The sequence below is a fragment of the Triplophysa rosa genome, linkage group LG1 (genome assembly GCF_024868665.1).
Source record: "Triplophysa rosa linkage group LG1, Trosa_1v2, whole genome shotgun sequence".
Classification (NCBI taxonomy): domain Eukaryota; kingdom Metazoa; phylum Chordata; class Actinopteri; order Cypriniformes; family Nemacheilidae; genus Triplophysa; species Triplophysa rosa.
The window spans coordinates 39,007,435-39,026,918 of record NC_079890.1 but is presented as its reverse complement, the minus strand read 5'-3'; the positions used below and the strand labels follow the sequence as shown (position 1 = coordinate 39,026,918).

Sequence of the window (19,484 nt, the reverse complement as noted above, 5' to 3'; positions counted from 1 at the left end):
TTTGTGAACAGAACGATGAGGATCCGGCTGGTAGCCCGCGTGTGGATGCTGTGGGTGGCGGGTAGCATTGAACACAGACATTTTTTTCTTGGAAACTTTTAGTATTATTTATGGTGGCGTTTAGTACTTTTACTTTTAAACGCCAAGCAGTGCTGACATCTGAGGATTCATCAGTTGTGAAAACCAAGAAAGTACGACTGTCATGACACACGAGGGCGGAGTCTCCAGTACTGGAAAAACAGATCTTTATTAAACAAACACAAAATCCAAAAACAAAACCACAAATATAGTCCCAGACGGCTCCAGAAGCACGAAGTCCTCGGGGAGGGAAAACTCGACCTGGCAACAACTCACAAAGGTGAGAGAGAAGAACTCACTCGGGGAGAACTGGACCTCAGGCAGGAGAACTGGGTGCGGGGAGTGATCTTGACCCGACGTCAGGGAGAATGCGTTCCGCTGGGGAAGAGGAGTCTGAGAGCTGACCACTGCGGTGTCCAGGACACCAGCGGGAACTCTGGGGTAGAGATGTAATAAACAGGAGGAGGCAACGACAGGGAGGAAGCCAGTAAGGGTGAAGCAGGACAAGGCTGGAGCACAAGGGCTAAGACTATGACTAAGGGAATTGCTATGGCTATGGCAGAACAGAACTAGACACACTAGTCTGTGGCAGTCAGTGAAGCTAAAACATGCAATGGTCTGACACAAGACAAGAGGGATTAAATAGAGAAACCTAATAAACAGGAAGGGGCTACAGATGAGGATAATAGGACAATGAGGGTGCTGATAATCGGGGAAAATAACTACAGGTGAAAAAGTGATAAGGTGATGAAACACCGGTGAGGGGGAAAGCCTGACAGGGAAACATGAGGGTGGGGAGAATGACGCAGACACCGCGAACTGTCAAAAGAATGTGCACATGTGCTCAACAAAAACAAACACACACCCGTGCCAGACAAAGCCCAGACATGACCAAGATCATGACAACGAACTGATGAGCATTTACAAAGAAAAAGGGAATGTGATAGGACTCGCGAAAACAAGAATTAATATTGGCAAGGCATTTCAAAGGTGGCGTGAACTCTGTGATCTGAAAGGATTGAAAACGGATGCAGACATGGATTTATTTCTTCTGAGCAGATAAGACATTTCAATATTTCAATAGATAACACAAAAACCGTAGCCGTAACAGACGGGTACAGTTTCAGCGGTTGTTCTTTCTCTCTTTGTTATGTTCAGTGCCGGCGCTATGGTGGGGCATTCGAGGGCCGTGCCCCCCCTAGCGGTCATTGATGCCCCTCCTTCCACAGGCCATGGCGTGGCCCAAAAAATATCCCTTTTAGTTATTCTTTTAATATTAAATGTGCAAACTGTAACTTAAATGAAATAAAATGAAATGAACGGGGAAAACGCATAATTTTGGTTGTTCATGACATGTTACTAGGCTTGGTCATCATTGGTCAATGCTTATTGGTCGCTGAGTAAACTTGTTACATTTGATTTGCAGCGCGCAGAATCCATTTCAAGTTGTTGTTTGAATCGAAAAGAACAGTTTGTCCGTCTATATCATAGACAGTTAGCGGCTAACTGTTAGCCTAATTATCGACAAAAAAATGGATTTACGAAAATGGTTTAGACCTCCTCAGCCTCTTCCATCAGCAGACTCTGACACTCCGGCCGGGGTTTGTAGTCCTGGCCGTACTGAATGATGGGAAAAGTAGTGCGGAGTATTCACGTATGTGAGAGAAAAGTAGCAGAGGGAGAAAAGGAGAGTAAGCTGCTTTAGAGGTTTTGTTGTTTTCTTTATAAGTTCGTGAAACCACCCGGGAGTTCAAGTGATTGTCAAATGGTATAGTGATGGATGGAGCTTTCGCTGACGAGATTAAACAACATGCTTCGTAATAACTTTGTCGGCTCATCATTGTAAGAAATGGACCAGAGCAAACTGTTACAGCTAACAAAAGGGTAACACATGTCAGAGATGGGTAAACTGCATTTATTTGCGTTTAGCCTCCACTACAGCCCTCCGCTGTGTGTGACTGTGCTGGAGTAGAGAGAAGGCATAACTTTACCCCTTTCTGCCTTTTATTATCGTCTTCGTGTGTGTGACTGAGTAAACTGTGTGCATAGGGCTACCACATAGCCTCGACTAAGTGACATGATATGGAAATTAACAACAACAAGAATAAACGAAATTAGCAAATAATAATTAATAATAAAAAAACGTGTTAAGTTTTTTATAGCATTTCTGCTGTGTTGGACTTGACTATGATGTCGCCACTGCGTCAAAATATTTCTCAAACGGCAGTGCCCCCCCCCCCGCCGATGACCCAATGCCCCTCCAGTAGATCTGCTCTGGCGCCGACTCTGGTTATGTTCATTATGATAAATGTAACTCAAGCCCTATTTGGACAGGATTAGTATTATCTGGTGGACCTCGTGTGATTTAGAAATGACCTCCCCACATCTGTGTTTCATGTGGCGCACTCGCACGGGATAAGTGTTACTTTTCCCTGGTTGTTCCTCTGTTGTCTGTTGTTGATCGCGGAATGGGACCGGGTTGGACCTGCGCGGTTTCGGCGGGTGGGGCTTCCTGGGTCGCGGCTCGTGGGCTCTCCCTGTTCTTCGTGGATGTTGCTCGGTGGCTTTGGTCGGGGTCACTGAGTGCAGCTATGACACGTCAGAGGAGATCTGGCCCTCCCGGCTGAGCCTGGTTTCTCCCGAGGTTTTTTTTTCTCCATTATTCATCATTGGAGTTTGGGTTCCTCGCCACAGCAGAGCAGTGCAGTGTTGGCTTGCTCACCGGGAGACTGCATTTATTTATTTATTTATTTATTTATTAGATATTATTTATTATAATGATCTTGCTTGGTCTATAAACACCATGCACTGTGCTGTGTTTTACCTTTCTGTGTTTTTCTTATTTGCTCCTGTAAAGCTGCTTTGGAACAATGCACATTGTGAAAAGCGCTATATAAATAAAATTGAATTGAATTGAATTGAATAAGTGAAGCCTGTGATTTTACTCAAACTTACAGACTTATTTTCTGGGAAATGATGACAAGGCTTTGCATATAGTCTATGTATATATAGTTGTGTTGTGTATAATGATATATGACCGTACCTATCAGCATTTGAGACCCACGATTGAGGATCTTCTGTCCGGTTCGAGTTACGGGAGACTCCCGGCCAAAATGGCAGTGTTGGCAGGTATGGATATGACCCAGCACCCGAAATAATATCAAAACACTTCAACACAGCCTCCATTTGCGCTATTTGGTTCTGTTTATGTTCTTGTTTGTTTCGTGTTGTATCATCTGCCATGTTATGTTTATTATGCGCTACTGATGTACAGTGAAGATTCTCACCGGTGCACTGTCACAGGCCACACGTGACATAAGACTCAAAACATCAGACTCATCCGCTCAGTTGAGCAGTGCCGAATCATAACTCATGCAAAGAAAATACCTCTGCACATCACTTGCAGTAACAATTACAAACTGAGATGGCGACAAAGAGGCCATTCTTACGGACTGCCACTTTAAGGTAGAACTCTTTTAAAACATTTATAGTAGCCAATACAGCATTTTCACAATAATGGTGATTTGTTGACATTTCAAACATTTTTCAACATTATTTGCGGGTGCAAAAGCGATATTTACGTTTATGCATTTGGCAGACACTTTTATCCAACGTGACTTACATTGCATACTATACATTTGTTTCTGAGTATGTGCATTCCCTTGGATCGAACCCATGACCTTGGCGTTGCTAGTGCCATGTGTAACTCGAACCGCACGCATCGGTCCGGATGGGAGACGGGGAGTGAGCGGGAAAACACGGAGCGGATAAGCGGAATAAGAGGATGTTTAGCGGAGTGTTAACAGACGTATTTTAGCAGGGATCTTCAATGGATGCCTGCCTGGAGGTGGGGGTGGGGTTGAGAGGGGCACCTTAGAGGATGAGGGCAGAGGGGCAGTAGCTTTAGCCACCGGCCACCCCCCTGTGCACGGCCCTGGGTCTGGTTCCTCCTCCTCCAATTTGTGATTTGAGTCTATAAAAAAATTCTAAAGCTGCAGTCCATTTCACCGTAAGTGGACTGCGAAGTGTACTTCCTCCGCCATCTTAAGTGAGATTCCAATCCCAAGGTAGCGAACATGTTCAGTACGAAGGGCACTGCGAACGGCGTAGTGAATAAGGGAACATCCATTGGTGTAGTCTACATGATACGCAGGTATACCCACTAAAAGATCATGGATTTCCGTATACCCAATTAAAAAAGCATGAGGATATGTAACAACATTGTTTTGTGTCAGAAAAGTGAATTTTGGAGCATTGGTGCAACCGGGAGATATGAAACAAAAGGAGATCATGAAAGGAAAGCATTTAAACTACTATATTTCAGTTTTTTTGTAAGCCTGCCCCTGAAGCTATTGCCGTTTCGGGGTGACGCTGCGTTCCCGGATCGCAATCGTGTTTCTCTGTTCGCCGGTGTATTATACTTTCTGCTGATAACTCACCCCCACTTTAAAACCACTGCGTATTCTTTAATAAAATTAGCATATTTGTTATAATTAACATAACTGTAAGGGGATTGTTGTCATATTTAATTGTATCTAGCCAACTAGCCAACTTCACAAACGTTAGTTTGTGTGGTGAATCATTAAATACGGGAGAAAGTGAGAGAAAACATACTACAATGAATATAATTGTTTTAGATGATAAGAGATGAGAACTCCTGGCCATCCTTGTGAAAGTCAGGCTAGAGACACTGCCAGCAATCTTAACGCAACGGGTGCTTGATTAAACTGCACAAAAGTTCATTGTTGATTATTATAGTTAACTATCAATGTCAATAATAGGCGCAACGTGCACTCATAAGTGTGACCCAATGTGTGAAAATGAGCAACAGAGTTTGATTTTAACCATTTATTTTTTATGTAGTGTGGAAATATCATTCAGTTAGAAGTATGATTTAATTATCAATATAATCAATAAGTGTTGACGTGTTTTATTGAACCATAGGATAAAGGAACAATGCTGCATTATTAAAGCATTGTGACATTGATGTCTTTACTGAAAATTACTCTGTAAGGTTTGAATTAACAAAGAAAGCTATCTCTGGGGAACACACCCTACAGTTGATGTAATCATAGGTTGCACAAGATGTTGTTCTGCATGATAAGTTGGGTTACAGGAACAAGTTAGTGAAATGGAGTCAGATGGACGTGGTACCTAATGATTGGTTGCTAGAGAGATAGCACCCAAGACAAAGGAGGAGTAAAGGATCGTGGCGTACAATGATTGGTTATCACCGGAGAAGAAGAACGACGATACATACATATAAATATTGTTGATTTGTACGCTTGTGGTTGTTGGCTTTTTGGTGGAGTGCTGAGGTCGTCTGACAACCCAAAGCTTTGTTACTCCTTTTTACATCTGATAATAAAACCTCATATTACTTTTGAGCAAATTGTCTCTTCAAATTTCTGAACATGCAGGACTGCCTTAAAAGTCCAACAGTAGAAATAGTACAGTATATCACAAATAAATGATGTTTAATTAACAAGGTTCGGGAGGAGCACGTGCAGATAATTAACTCGGCTGGCTTTCGATAAACAATCACAGCAATCATACTAGAAGCCTATAAGTAGTCAAGCCACCTCACTTCCATTCTCTCGAACGTTTAGCAAAATTGTTGCTCATAGACGCACTCGCAAACACAGCAGCTTTTCTTTGCTTTTCAATAAACTATTCCTAAAAGAGAACTAAACTCTAAGGATTGCATCAGCACAGGGTGGACATAAGGTATCCAAGGGATCCTACGGAGTTTAAAAGCGCTGCAACCACGCAGTATGCCCGCAGGCTCGATCCGTTAAAGCAACATTTCCACATACATCTTCCCCTCAGATTCGGGAAGCGATTCCATATACCCGCTTGCTTACATTGGCGCTCGTCACCTCGTTCGTTCCCAGTGGCACGTTAGCTGGCTGCTAACACTGGCTCTGTAAACATATGCTAGTCAGACTCGCAAGATTGCCGTATTTCGACCCAAGTCAATAACGGTAAGCCAATACCAATACATTAACGTTTCAATGGCTGTACACTCATCTTCTGCGAAGTGAAACAATCATCTTGGGGGAAACAATTCATTCTGTCGTTCCATGCAGTCGCTCTAATCAACCCGAATTCCATGCCTCATTACACATACTTTACTATTTATCATTTATAAACTGAGTTTTTCTGGTGTTTGAACCTCCGAACACGCTGTTACGCAAGAAGCTGGGTGAGTACAATCTTTCTACTTGAAAAATATATTTAGCTTTATCCTCTGTCACCCCGTGTTGACACTGCTGCACTCAAGCGTGAGATATCGCTGGCCAGCACGGCACACTTCGTCGGTGCCCGTACTGTTCAGCGAACGTCACTTTAGCCGACCGTAAGCTTCAGGAGATCAGTAAATACAATTGTCGCTTCCGAAAGTGACTGCGAGTTAACTAAAATCTGTCTGCATCATCCAGTGGCATACGTTTTCTACATAGCGTGCCGTTCCCATTCACATTTTGCCCAAAATAATGCACGCAGCCGTCACTTAAAGTCAACACAAATAGCAGTATGCATCAGTGTATTTGACCGGTGCATAACAGCAAGATCTCCCTCGTCTCTCGTCTGCCAACCTGAATAAAACTGCATCTTGGACTCATGACCCCAGCCACAAATGTTAACTCTGGAATCATTTATTGTGTTTGACTATACAAGATGTGCACAGCAATTGAAGATATAACAGCATTTTTTATTGAGAAAAAAATATCATTTGGGTGACGATAACATGCTCACTCTCCACGTCGCTCTGCTCGCGCATACAGCTAGGCATCATGCACACGTTGGCTATAATCCATCTGCCAGCACAGGTATCACCTACACAAGACTTCATCATGATCGATGTAAACTCATAATGGTCGTTTTAACCTTTGCAAAACAGACCTTGTGCATTCACTGAAGTTTCAGCGACATTACTAAGCTCACAAACTTTGCCATGTGAAACTAAACATCATCGCATACCTGCCAGTCACATGGGCTCTTGGTATTTTCAGTATCAGGTTCCGGCTACACGAGACTACATTTGATCACAACCACTTCCTGATCAAAACCCTGCTCCTGCCTTCACAAGAAAGGGCCTACAGTTGTCAGGCTGCAGTAGCAGGCCATCGGCAAGCCTGGGCCGCGCCCCAGACTCCACCGCTGCTAGCCCTCGACTGCTTCTCCACCCATCCGAGCCCATCACCGCAACCTTCCCGGCGCCATGCTGGCCCACACCGCCACAAGCCACCTCAGCAGCCCGAGCACGCCTCCGCCAGCAGCACAGACCTTTCCTTAGCCCTTCCCTTCCTCCTCATTTGCCCTTGCCCAAGGAGCCGACCTAAGCGTGAGGCTGCCTCCGTCCTCGGCTCTGGCGGCCACCCCCATTCCTCCTCTCTCTTCCTCAGGCCCACCCTCCCTTCACACTGGCATCTGCCGCTCTGATGACATCCCACCAAATGCCCTGGCTCTGGACCTCAGCTCCTCAGCACCGCTTGCAAACCTCCATGCAGCTCCATTAAAGGGTACCTAAGCGGAAATGCATAATTTCACAAACTCATCTATGGCTCACCCTCCCCAGCAATAGCCAGCTCTCAGACATTGATACTCATCAAAGGCATTGAAAGAGCCCAGCCCAGACCCCAGAGAACCAATTACCCTGGAGTCATTAACTAAATGCATTTACACTGCAAGGCTACCATTCAATCCGCACAGCATTCATGCTCGACGCCATGTTCACACTAGCCTTCTTCAGCTTCCTCAGATGCTTTGAACTAACCACCATTCCAACTTCAACACAAAAGTCTATCAACCATCTCAGAATTTTCAGTTGTAGACACCAAAACAATCTCCTATTCCATCAAGCACAGCATGACCGATCAAATGTAAAGAGGATACTACATTTACATTTTTAACCTACAGTATTCCATTCAACCATAGCCAACCTTCTCAGCCTACCTGCATCTCTGACGCCTACAGGTCTAAGCTCTCCTACAACCCACTCTTTACTGACGACTCCAACAACCCCGCTTCTGGTTCCAAAACACCTATAATCCATTTTACTCCCTTCCGGTTTTCCAGCAAACCATCCCCAGCCAGTCCTCCCGCATAGGCGCGGCAACCAGAGCCTGCCAAAAGGCTTCTCCGAACCCCAGACCCAAACCCTGGGTTGGCGGTCATAAGACGCTTTCAAGAGCTACATCCAGTCAGATTGCTCCAGCACCAAAGAGGCCCATCGAACCCTCATCGCCCGAATCATCTAGTGCCAGCCTGCAGCCATATTCCACAGCTGCCCCCACAGGAGCCTGCTCCCCCTTTGTCTCTCCACTGCAGCGGATTCCTCTCCTCCAGAAGTCAGTATTGCCGCAGCGATCGCCCCCGCAGGGGCCCGTGCTTCCAGCCCATGCTCTGCCACAGCAAACACTTTCCTACGCTCACGCTCTGCTACAGCAGACATCGCCTCCTCCCCCACCACTTCCCTCACTTCTACACTCCACTGCACAGTAAGAACCAATTCAACAGGACTTATGCCCCAGCAGGAACCTGCATCTCCATCAACACAGTCTCATCTGCTCCAGCAAAAGCTTGTGACCTCTCTCCGTCGCCACAGCAACCAGGTTTTACCTCAGCACCGGGGGGTATGATCCGGGTCCGGGCACACAGCAAGCCAAGGGCCTTCTCCCCGGTCAAGGGGCAGGTGCTCCGAGTTCGGGGAGGATTACCGAGCTCGGCGCCCTCGCCCCGGGACAGCACGCCAAACACGCATACTTATCCGTCCCAGTTCATTAGCTGCAAGGCAAACTCGTGAAATGACTTTATAGCTGGGTTTTCACATGGATCACAATGTGCATTGAAAATTGCCAGCTCATAAAACCTGTGCTTCAGGGATTGTATACATATACATTTACGCATTTGACAGACGCTTTTATCCGAAGGGACTTACATTGCATTGTACTATACATTTGTTTCTGACTATGTGCAATCCCCTGGGATCAAACCCATGACATTGGCGTTGCTAGCGCCATGCTCTCTAACCACTGAGCCACAGGAAAGCTTATGTAATACATATGTATACATATACCATCTAAGGCTAAATGTAACTCTTAACTGGCTGAGTTAGACAGTGATTAACAAAACCAGCAAGTCACCCCAGCTGTTATTGGCCATTGTAATCTTCCTTGCAATAAATCTTTCAGACTGCTCTTGATTACATATAGAGGCATACCCTATTCATTCGTTAGTGTGGTGGTGCTCATGGGTTGTCGATCTGGGACAGGTGGGTAGGCGGGGATCAGAGTATACTCACTACAAAAAACTAGACTACACCTCTGGGAACATATCGATGCATCACTTCGCCGGAAAAGGAGAGGGAAAATCACCCAACTGCCATTACGCGCTGTGTCACGAGTCATACAAGTTCACATATGTATGTAGTATTGTGAACGTTTTTAATGATTTTAAATAATATTAAATACTATGATTTGCTTCACTTTGTTTAGCAGTTAAATCCCGTTTTGAAGCATTGTTATTATACCATCACACTCGAGGTGAATGCATTTATATTTGTATTTGTTTTATTCTGCAATTAAAATAGACTTTACATATGTGTGAGTATTGCTGTTATTATACCATCTAATCTAAAAGTGGAGAGAAGCAGCCATTCTTTTTGTCATTATTGTGGATTATCTAAATTACCTCAGAAATGTTACTGCTGCACATGGGAAAAAAGCTCACGAGATAAGAACCGGCACGACACATCTTCACATAGAGGACCAAATTGAAATTTATTTTCATTTTGCCTGACAGTTACAGTAGAGCTTCAAATATTAATAGTCAAAGCTGCAGCAGTCACAGAAATGCAAACTTAAACAAAACGTTATGATTAAATTGATTAGATACATGATGTAATTTTGATTTCTTTTCAATTTAAAAGTAAAGAACATTACAAAATTTATTTTATTATTATAATCTGTGCAACCCTGCCATTGTCTTTCCTTGATGACGTTGCAGAGCATTTCAAATGAGCGATTATTGTCAGCGAAGTCCACTTCAACGGATGTCCCATGCTCAGGGAGTAGGGAACACTGCATAGGAACCCTATGAATTGGAACGCAGCTTAAGTGAAACATTCGTGTTATGAAATGGTCAACATTAAACTTCAATATGAGTTACAAAGTGTCAAAATACTTACAAAGTGAGAGATATTTTAATGTCAAGTGAACAGTTTTTGAGCTGTGGGTGTGTGGTTTATGTGTGTTGTGTGAATCAAACTGATAGAAGACATTCTGTGCTTTTGATGTGTGAACAATGAATACATCAGGACACAGTTGATCACTTCAGAACACATGTGACACAATTCACACAATACACTCACATTAGAGAGAATTTAACTCCAAAAGTCTTCTTCTGCTGAGCTCATCAAACATGAATATGATGAAACAGACAATAAGAACATCTGACATTCTGTACTTAAACCTCATATTCATCTTTTAATGTTTATGAATTTCATGACTGATTGATTATCTGTCTGTGAATTTATATTTTCTAGAGAATTTAGCATCGAATGGAACAACTACACAGTCCTCCACATATTCCACCTGGGCAGCTCAACATGCCATAGATGGTAAAAGATATGGACCAGATGCTTCTACACACTGCACTTCTACATCCGCTGAGAGAAACTCATGGTGGAGGTTGGATCTCTTGAATATTTATAATATTAGTACAGTGATCATCACTGCTAGATCAGATGGATATTTGGCTGAAACCAATGGAGCAGAGATTCGTATCGGAAACTCACTGGAGAACAATGGAAACAACAATCCCATGTAAAGTTATTCATGAAATCACTTCAACACTTTTCATTGATTGATTGATTAAACACCTCTATAGAGATTCATTGATTCTCTCTCTCTAGATGTGCTGTGACTCCTGATCCTCTACCTGATAATACTGTCAGTCTCTCATGTGGTGTAATGGAGGGACGTTATGTGAATGTGATCCTGTCTGGACGTACATCTCATCTCACTCTGTGTGAAGTTGAAATCTATGAAACGGGTAAATTCTGACACATAATTCTACACTGTTAGATAGCGCTGAGAAATTAGACGGGCATGCAAAAAAAGACTGGGGGGGGGGTGTTCAGCACATTGTCCTGATGGTTAGCAATGTTGCGTCAGAGCAAGAAGGTTCCCGGTTTGAGCCCCAGCTGGGACGGGAAGCCTTTCTGTGTGGAGTTTGCATGTTGTGTCAGCAATGGTTTAATCCGGGTGCTCAGGTTTCCTCCCACAGCCCAAAGACATGCAGGTTAGGTTGGTTGAAGATTCTAAATTGTCCCCCAATTAATTGACCTGCCTGAAACGCCTCGTGTAACCCCACCCCCACAAATCTACGTCAGTTGGTGGTCTGATTTGACTAAGACCGCCCAAATGTATATGCAAGTGAGGTGGACGTACCTGTCAGTACAATTGAAGAGGAACCTGATGTTCCAAATATGGTCAGAGGCGTTACACTTCCATCACACGCTTGCAGTATTCCACCAATCACTACGCACTGGTGAACTGGCCAATCACAGCACACCTCGCTTTTCAGAGCCATGAGCTTTGTACAAAATCAGCACGTTTCAGAGAGGCGGAGCAAAGAGGAGATACAAACATGCACGGTGTGTGGAAAATACAGTGTTTTTAAACCTTAAACCGTGTATACACATTGCATTACATCTAAAACAAACCATAATATTCCTTTTAGCCGTGTCATATGACCCCTTTAACGTTGTTAAAGCTTTTTTATTTTAAAACATGATTTTCCATGGTCAGGTAAGTGCCGCTTTTAAATTTGTCACATTCATAATGGTCCATATAATAACTATTTTAAGAAACTAAAACAATATTAGAGGTCCAGTCAGTGAAATCTAGCAGCAAGGTTGCAAATTGCAGCCAACCGCTCACTCCACCCCTCCCCTCCTGTTCAAAACACTACGACGGCTGACAGAACATGGTGAATTATATGCAAGGAGACCTGCGGTGTATGTAGATAGAAATAGCTCATTCTAAGGTAATAAAAACATAACACTTCATTGTGTAAGTTCTTTATACACCTCTGAAGACATAGATATGTATATTATATTGCATTTCTGTCAATGGATCCTCCAAAAAATAATATATTTAATATATTGGTAACAAATGCGTTCCCTGAGAGTTTATATGTCACATCCATAACGCTGGAATTGCCCAAATTAATTTTACAAAAATGATTTAGTATTGATTTTTTTAAATTTATAAGTCATTAAAGATTCGCTTAATAGGACTAGGTGTTATAATTCCACTATTTCAGCACAGTTGAATTGCCCAATAGGACATTTCCCACACTTATGCATGACAGGGGGGAGCACTCAAGAAGATGAATAGAGGAAAGGAGGTCTGAGGTTTCACTGGTTAGTCAGGCAGGCATCCTCTGTGTTTCGGGGATAAATGATTATAGAAATACATAGCATACTTGCCTTTCCTTGCCATTATCAGAGAGACATCTCATGAGTTGTGTGTCCCACTTTCCTCACATCCATTATCCTGGGTGAAGGATGCCTTTTGGTGAGGTGCTGCTGATAATGCCCTTAGTATGGTTCCCATCAATGCGACACATCGTCAGTTGTGCCACTCAGCCTCATTGGTTTTTTGGCCCTTCATCACAAGACACCCTCAGCCAAGGGAGGCCCACCGCAGGTTGATCAGACCTGGGTGTGTGTCACATTGTTATAAGGTCATCTGGCAGCCCATGCTGTGTCCATCCGCCTCAACCACAGCCATTGGCTTCTTCTTTCTGCACCACTGGCCAGTTCTTGATTATCCTCCACTGGACCTGTCCTCTGAGAGTGACCTATTTGTCAGCTATGGTGACCTCTGCATTTAACCCGTCCAGTGAATAGTGAACTCACGCACACCAAGTCGTGGACACATATACACCAGAAGCAGTGGGCAGCTATCACTGCAGCTCAAAGGCACCTGGGTCGTTAACCGCCGGCCCTGAGAATCGAACCGGAACCTTCTGGTCATGAGTCCAACTCTCTAACCATTAGGACACGACTACCCAGCCCGCTGATGCGCGCTCAGTGCCCCTGGTCCCGTATGGCATCCATTACAACACATTTCCAAAATCAACGCAACCATACGCACCAACCCATTGACTAAGGCTGTTATAGCCCCACTGGCTCCGTTAATGCAAGCTCACTTCCCCCGGTCCCATATGGCATAACATTACAACACATTACCAAAAAATCAACGCAACCATACACGCCAACCCGTTGGCTAAGGCTGTTATAGCCCCACTGGCTCCGTTAATGCAAGCTCAGTGCCCCCGGTCCCATATGGCATAACATAACAACACATTACCAAAAAATCAATGCAACCATACGCGCCAACCCGTTGGCTAAGGCTGTTATAGCCCCACTGGCTCCGTTAATGCATGCTCAGTGCCCCCGGTCCCGTACAGCATAACAATACAACACAACACCATTTTATTACGTGGTCACTTGGCAGCCCATATTCTGTCCTTCCGTTTCAACCACAGCCAGTGGCTGCTTCTCTCAGCGACAGTGGCAAATTCTTTGACTATCGTCCATTGGGCCTGTCCTCTGATCCCCACTTTCTTAAGCAGCCTTGTAGTGGAATTGGAATCTGATCTTCAGCCTCCGCTGCCAAGTTGGCATACCGGAGATTCTTTCTTTCAAATGCTTCGTTAATGGCCTCTTCCCAAGGTACATTCAACTCAACTACGAGGACTGTCCTACTGGAGCTGGACCACATAACCATTTCAAAGAGGAAAGTAAGTCTGTGGTTTAAATCAACTCGCATTTCATAATCCCTGGCTATACTCAGCAGACCTGAATCTGGGGTTAAGGTCTTGGCCCGCGGTTTCTGCCCCTCCTGAATGAAGGGATGCCTTTTAGCGTGTTAGCCTTGGCGTTTTGGGGGATGGCATTTGCTGCCACTCTCTTGGTGTCTACTGCTGCAGTCAAGCACTGTAGTACTTTAGTAAAGATTCATTCTCTGCCTTTGATGTGTGAACAATGAATACATCAGGACACAGTTGATCATTTCAAAACACCTGTGACACAATTCACACAATATACTCACATTAGAGAGAAGAATTCAACTCCAAAAGTCTTCTTCTGTTCAGCTCATGATTATATATTATTCTGACTGTACATATACTATATCTACAGACTGACTGATCAACTGTCTTTGAATATATATTTTCTAGAGAATTTAGCATCGAAAGGAACAGCTACACAGTCATCCATATATCGCACCTGGTTAGCTCAACATGCCATAGATGGTAAAAGATATGGAGATGCGTACTGCGCTGGTACATCATCTAACAGTGACCCATGGTGGAGGTTGGATCTCTTGAATGTTTATAACATTAGTACAGTGATCATCACTGCTCATGACAACTATATGGGTGAAGCCAGTGGAGCCGAGATTCGTATTGGAAACTCACTGGTCAACAATGGAAACAACAATCCCATGTAAAGTTATTCATGAAATCACTTCAACACTTTTCATTGATTGATTGAAACACCTCTATAGAGATTCATTGAATCTCTCTCTCTCTAGATGTGCTGTAATATCTAAACCTCTAACTGATAATACTGTCACTTACTCATGTCATGGGATGGAGGGACGTTATGTGAATGTGGTCATGACTGGACAGACATATGCTCTCACTCTGTGTGAAGTGGAGGTCTATGCAACAGGTAAATTCCACAATTCAGAGTTTTCAAAGTTGTTTTAGCTGTTTGAAGAGGCTGTAGGTCTATCATGAACATAAGAGTTGAAAAGATTCAAATGGTTATTAGTTGATGGACCCTTTTCTCGCTTCCGCATGCATGAAGCCGAACTCGTCATATTTGGATAAACGCAGAGCGAGAGAGCGATAGAGAGAGAGAGAGTTGCGTCAACTCAGTAGATGCCAATGGAACAGTTTTTTTTCACAGCAATGGCGGTTCACGGAGCCTGTCAATAGTTCCTGGAAGTTACTACAAATACATGCAGTGGCAGCAAAATAGACCGATTGAGGTTAACTTTTAACCCTTTTAAAGATGCAAGTTGTTTAATGAATTAAAAAAGAAAGAAAGAATTTAAAGAAAAAACAACATCCTGGAACTATCTGAAGGCTGCATGAATCCGTTGTTGCGACTCTTTCTCTCAGTGGCTCTGGGAAAACGCAGCAATGGCCGCTGGTGGAGTGCATGTGAACTTAATGATTCGCCGACCTATGTTTGGAGATTTTTATCAGCTTGTCCAAATGAATTCATCATCTGATAAAACAAATATCAGGAAAGTACTTTTTAACTGCGAGGATAACAAGAAGATTTATTATTGTTGCAATGGATATCCATAAGATAACTCCTTTGGATTTACATGGCAAATTGTCATATTGTCTACAAGTACTGTGTATATCCCCCTCATATTTAAATGCTCAATTCTCAAGGTTTGACAAGTTAGTGAAAACATGAATCATCACAGAAAAACTGCAACCGTAACTCATGTGCAGCAAGAAATAGAAAAGATAACGGACCTCACAACAGCAATGTTAAGAACAGCCATAGAAGATCTGTGAACATCCAATAAAATTTGTCCTCCTGAACTTTAACGCAACCTCAACATTATACAGCTCTTCTTCTTTCCTCATTCATCCGAAAGCATCCAGCTTTTACTTTCATATTCACCGCATTATAGGCATTATGCAATGAAATCCCAAGCGAGTTAGCTTACAGCTAACCATTCCAACAATACATCTCATCATCTTACCTTCATATTTGTGAAGATAGCCCTCAATAAAATTTGTAGGATTTTCTAGTTTTCTAGTTGATTAATTCATCTGGACTAGGAGATCAACGTCTCCTAACGTAAAGGTCAGTAGATCGTCCAGGGATTGTGAAAACCTTCACTTTTTTTCTTATTTTTATTGAATCATTGTAAATGCTGTAAGCACAAAGTGTAATGATATAATTTACAAATATACAGTATCTCACAGAAGTGAGTACACCCCTAACATTTTAGTAAATATTTTCATGTGACAACACTGAAGAAATGACACTTTTACAAACAGTGAACAGCTTGTATAACAGTGTCAATTTGCTGTCCCCTCAATATGACTCAACACACAGCCATTAATGTCTAAACCACTGGCAACACAAGTGAGTACACCCCTACGTGAAAATGTCCAAATTGGGTCAAAAGTGTGAATATTTTGTGTGGCCACCATTATTTTCCAGCACTGCCTTAACCCTCTTGGGCATGGAGTTCACCAGAGCTTCACTGGTTCCACTCGGAGCTGGTGGATGTTAGAGACCTTGTGCTCCTCCACCTTCTGTTTGAGGATGCCCCACAGATGCTCAATAGGGTTTAGGTCTTCACCTTTACCCTCAGCTTCTTTAGCAAGGCAGTGGTCGACTTGGAGGTGTGTTTGGGGTCGCTATCATGTTGGAATACTGCCCTGCGGCCCAGTCTCTGAAGGGAGGGGATCATGCTCTGCTTCAGTATGTCACAGTACATGTTGGCATTCATGGTTCCCTCAATGAACTGTAGCTCCCCAGTGCCGGCAGCACTCATGCAGCCCCAGACCATGACACTCCCACAGCCCCAGACCATGACACTCCCACAGCCCCAGACCTTGACACTCCCACAGCCCCAGACCTTGACACTCCCACAGCCCCAGACCATGACACTCCCACCACCATGCTTGACTGTAGGCAAGACACACTTGTCTTTGTACTCCTCACCTGGTTGCCGCCACACACGCTTGACACCATCTGAACCCAATAAGTTTATCTTGGTCTTATCAGACCACAGTAATCCATGTCCTTAGTCTGCTTGTCTTCAGCAAACTGTTTGCGGGCTTTCTTGTGCCTCATCTTTAGAAGAGGGGTGTACTCACTTCTGTGAGATACTGTATATCTGGAAAAGCTAAATCAAACACATAAGCCATAAGAAAATGGGGTTTCCATACACATTGAGCATTAATATATAAATCATAAAAGACGAAGACTTTAGGCATGTATAGATTGTTATAATTACACATGTTCATCATTTCATAAATATACCGCAATTCTAACCAAAAATAATTAGAGATTTACGATTTTAAACGAAAACACATACTGTACATGTCAGCAGCACTTTTGCTGCGTTTTCCCAACTATGATGAGTTCTGCTTTATGAATGCAGAAGCGTGAAATGAGTCCGTTCTCACAGATGTGTTTATATACCTGCAGACTGACTGATCGCCTTTGAATATATATATTTTTTAGAGAATTTAGCATTTGAAAGAACAGTTACACAGTCATCCACACGATCCACCTGGTTAAGTCAAAATGCCATTGATGGTTTAAGATACGGACCAGATACCGGTTTATACTGTTCTGCTACAACATCTGAGAGTAACCCATGGTGGAGGTTGGATCTCTTGAATTATTATGACATTGATACAGTGATCATCACTGCTAGACCAGACGGACATTTGTATGAAACCAGTGGAGCAGAGATTCGTATTGGAAACTCACTGGACAACAATGGAAACAACAATCCCATGTAAAGTTACTCATGAAATCACTTCAACACTTTTCATTGATTGATTGATTAAACACCTCTATAGAGATTCATTGATTCTCTCTCTCTAGATGTGCTGTGACTTCTGATCCTCTACCTGGTGATACTGTCAGTCTCTCATGTCATGGGATGGAGGGACGTTATGTGAATGTGGTCCTGTCTGGACGTACATCTGCTCTCGCTCTGTGTGAAGTGGAGGTCTATGGAAAACGTAATTAAAATACTGTTTGGTAGAGCTGATAATTTGAAAAAAAATGTACTTGATATATTTATTATAATGAATTATATAGGTGTGCTTTTTCAAATTTTCCCTCAAATATCAGTGTTTTTATTTGTATGTGATTGTTGAATTTGTGTTTTCTGTGTTTCAGGTCATAGAAGAAAAACCTTTCTGAGGCTGAAGTTGTCCTCCAGTGGTGATGTAGCTGCTGAGAGCGACAAAATCCTCCATCAGGTGAGAAAAAGAGTCTTAAAATACAAAAGTAAAAGTGATGATTTAAGAGAGAAGTGACATATGAGAGTGTTTGATGTGTGTAAATATATGAGATGAGTGATGATGAGAGAATGAGAAATGACAGTATAAGTGAAATCTTTGATGAATTTTAGCTGCAGTCTGCTCTGGCATCACACATCTCTGATTTTAATCTGTCCTGGACACAACTACCTGAGAAAGAAGAACAGGAACAGAAGGAGGACGGAGGCAAGTACACACACTTAAAGAGTAAAACTCTTTAATATGACACCCATAAATCATCATAAATGCAGGTTGTTTGTTTTAGGAGTCACAGTCAATAGTTAAATGGAGATCAGTTGTGTTTTAGTCGAGGGCTTTTAATTGATTATAAAATATCAGGAGGGTTCAGCTTTTATTGTTTCCAAGACGACAGCAAGAAGGTCCCTGGTTCGAGCCCCAGCTGAACGGGAAGCCTTTCTGTGTGTAGTTTGCATGTTCTCCCTGTGTCAGCGAGGTTTCCCTCCAACAGCCCAAAGACATGCAGGTTAGGTCGATCGAGGATTCCAAATGGTCCCCCCAACTTGTGTATAGAACAGACTTGTGTACAGACTTGACTGGTTCTCGGCATTAAATATAGCCTGATATGCTGGAATGACATTATGATTTAATAAAACAAACAAACAACATGAGAAAAAAATCACCACAGACAGTTCTGTAAAAAAAATCTATTAAAAATCACAAACGGGATAAATACAAATGCCTGGTTGCACTGTAGTCCAATGCTTCGTGGGGCTTATTGCTTTTATAAAACGGTTATTCCACATGCGTGTCAAGGCCAAGCAACACACACAACAACAGTGGCACAGTGATACTAACACCGTGTCTACACTGGGCGTCAGTGTGGACAACATTTTTAATTATAATAATGCAATATCGCTCGAGTGTATATAGTGCTCTTAAATCATTCCGCATGGCTGTGATTAGGCCAGAGGCACGTGTGTAGATAAATCAGAAACAACATCAGAGTGTCTTTAAAAGCCAGAGGGAAATGGGGAACTACTTTCTTCGCCACAAATTCCATCCCAGTATAACAGTTAAAGGGGTCGTATGACACGGCTAAAACTAATATTATGGTTTGTTTTAGCTGTAATGCAATGTGTATACACGATTTAAGGTTGAAAAACGGTGTATTTCCACATACCGTGCATGTTTGTATCTCCTCTTTGCCCCGCCTCTCTGAAACGCGCTGATTTTTTTAACAAAGCTCATGGCTCTGAAAAGCGAGGTGTGCTATGATTGGCCAGTTAATCAGTGCGTAGTGATTGGTGGAATACTGCAAGCGTTTCACG

At 43.0% G+C, this 19,484-nt stretch overlaps 1 protein-coding gene across 1 annotated transcript in view; it reads left to right on the top strand.

Annotated features, from left to right (window-relative positions):
* The first annotated feature begins 10,654 nt into the window (after positions 1-10,654).
* The window catches only part of LOC130551384 (uncharacterized), a 34,992-nt gene continuing 26,162 nt past the window's right edge, over positions 10,655-19,484 (top strand). Inside the window, exons 1-5 of the mRNA XM_057328958.1 lie at positions 10,655-10,904; positions 10,994-11,133; positions 14,332-14,599; positions 14,688-14,827; positions 17,384-17,663. Coding sequence (XP_057184941.1) covers positions 11,052-11,133; positions 14,332-14,599; positions 14,688-14,827; positions 17,384-17,663 — 770 coding nt within the window. The 5' untranslated portion in view covers positions 10,655-10,904; positions 10,994-11,051. The remainder of the gene's footprint in view (positions 10,905-10,993; positions 11,134-14,331; positions 14,600-14,687; positions 14,828-17,383; positions 17,664-19,484) is intronic.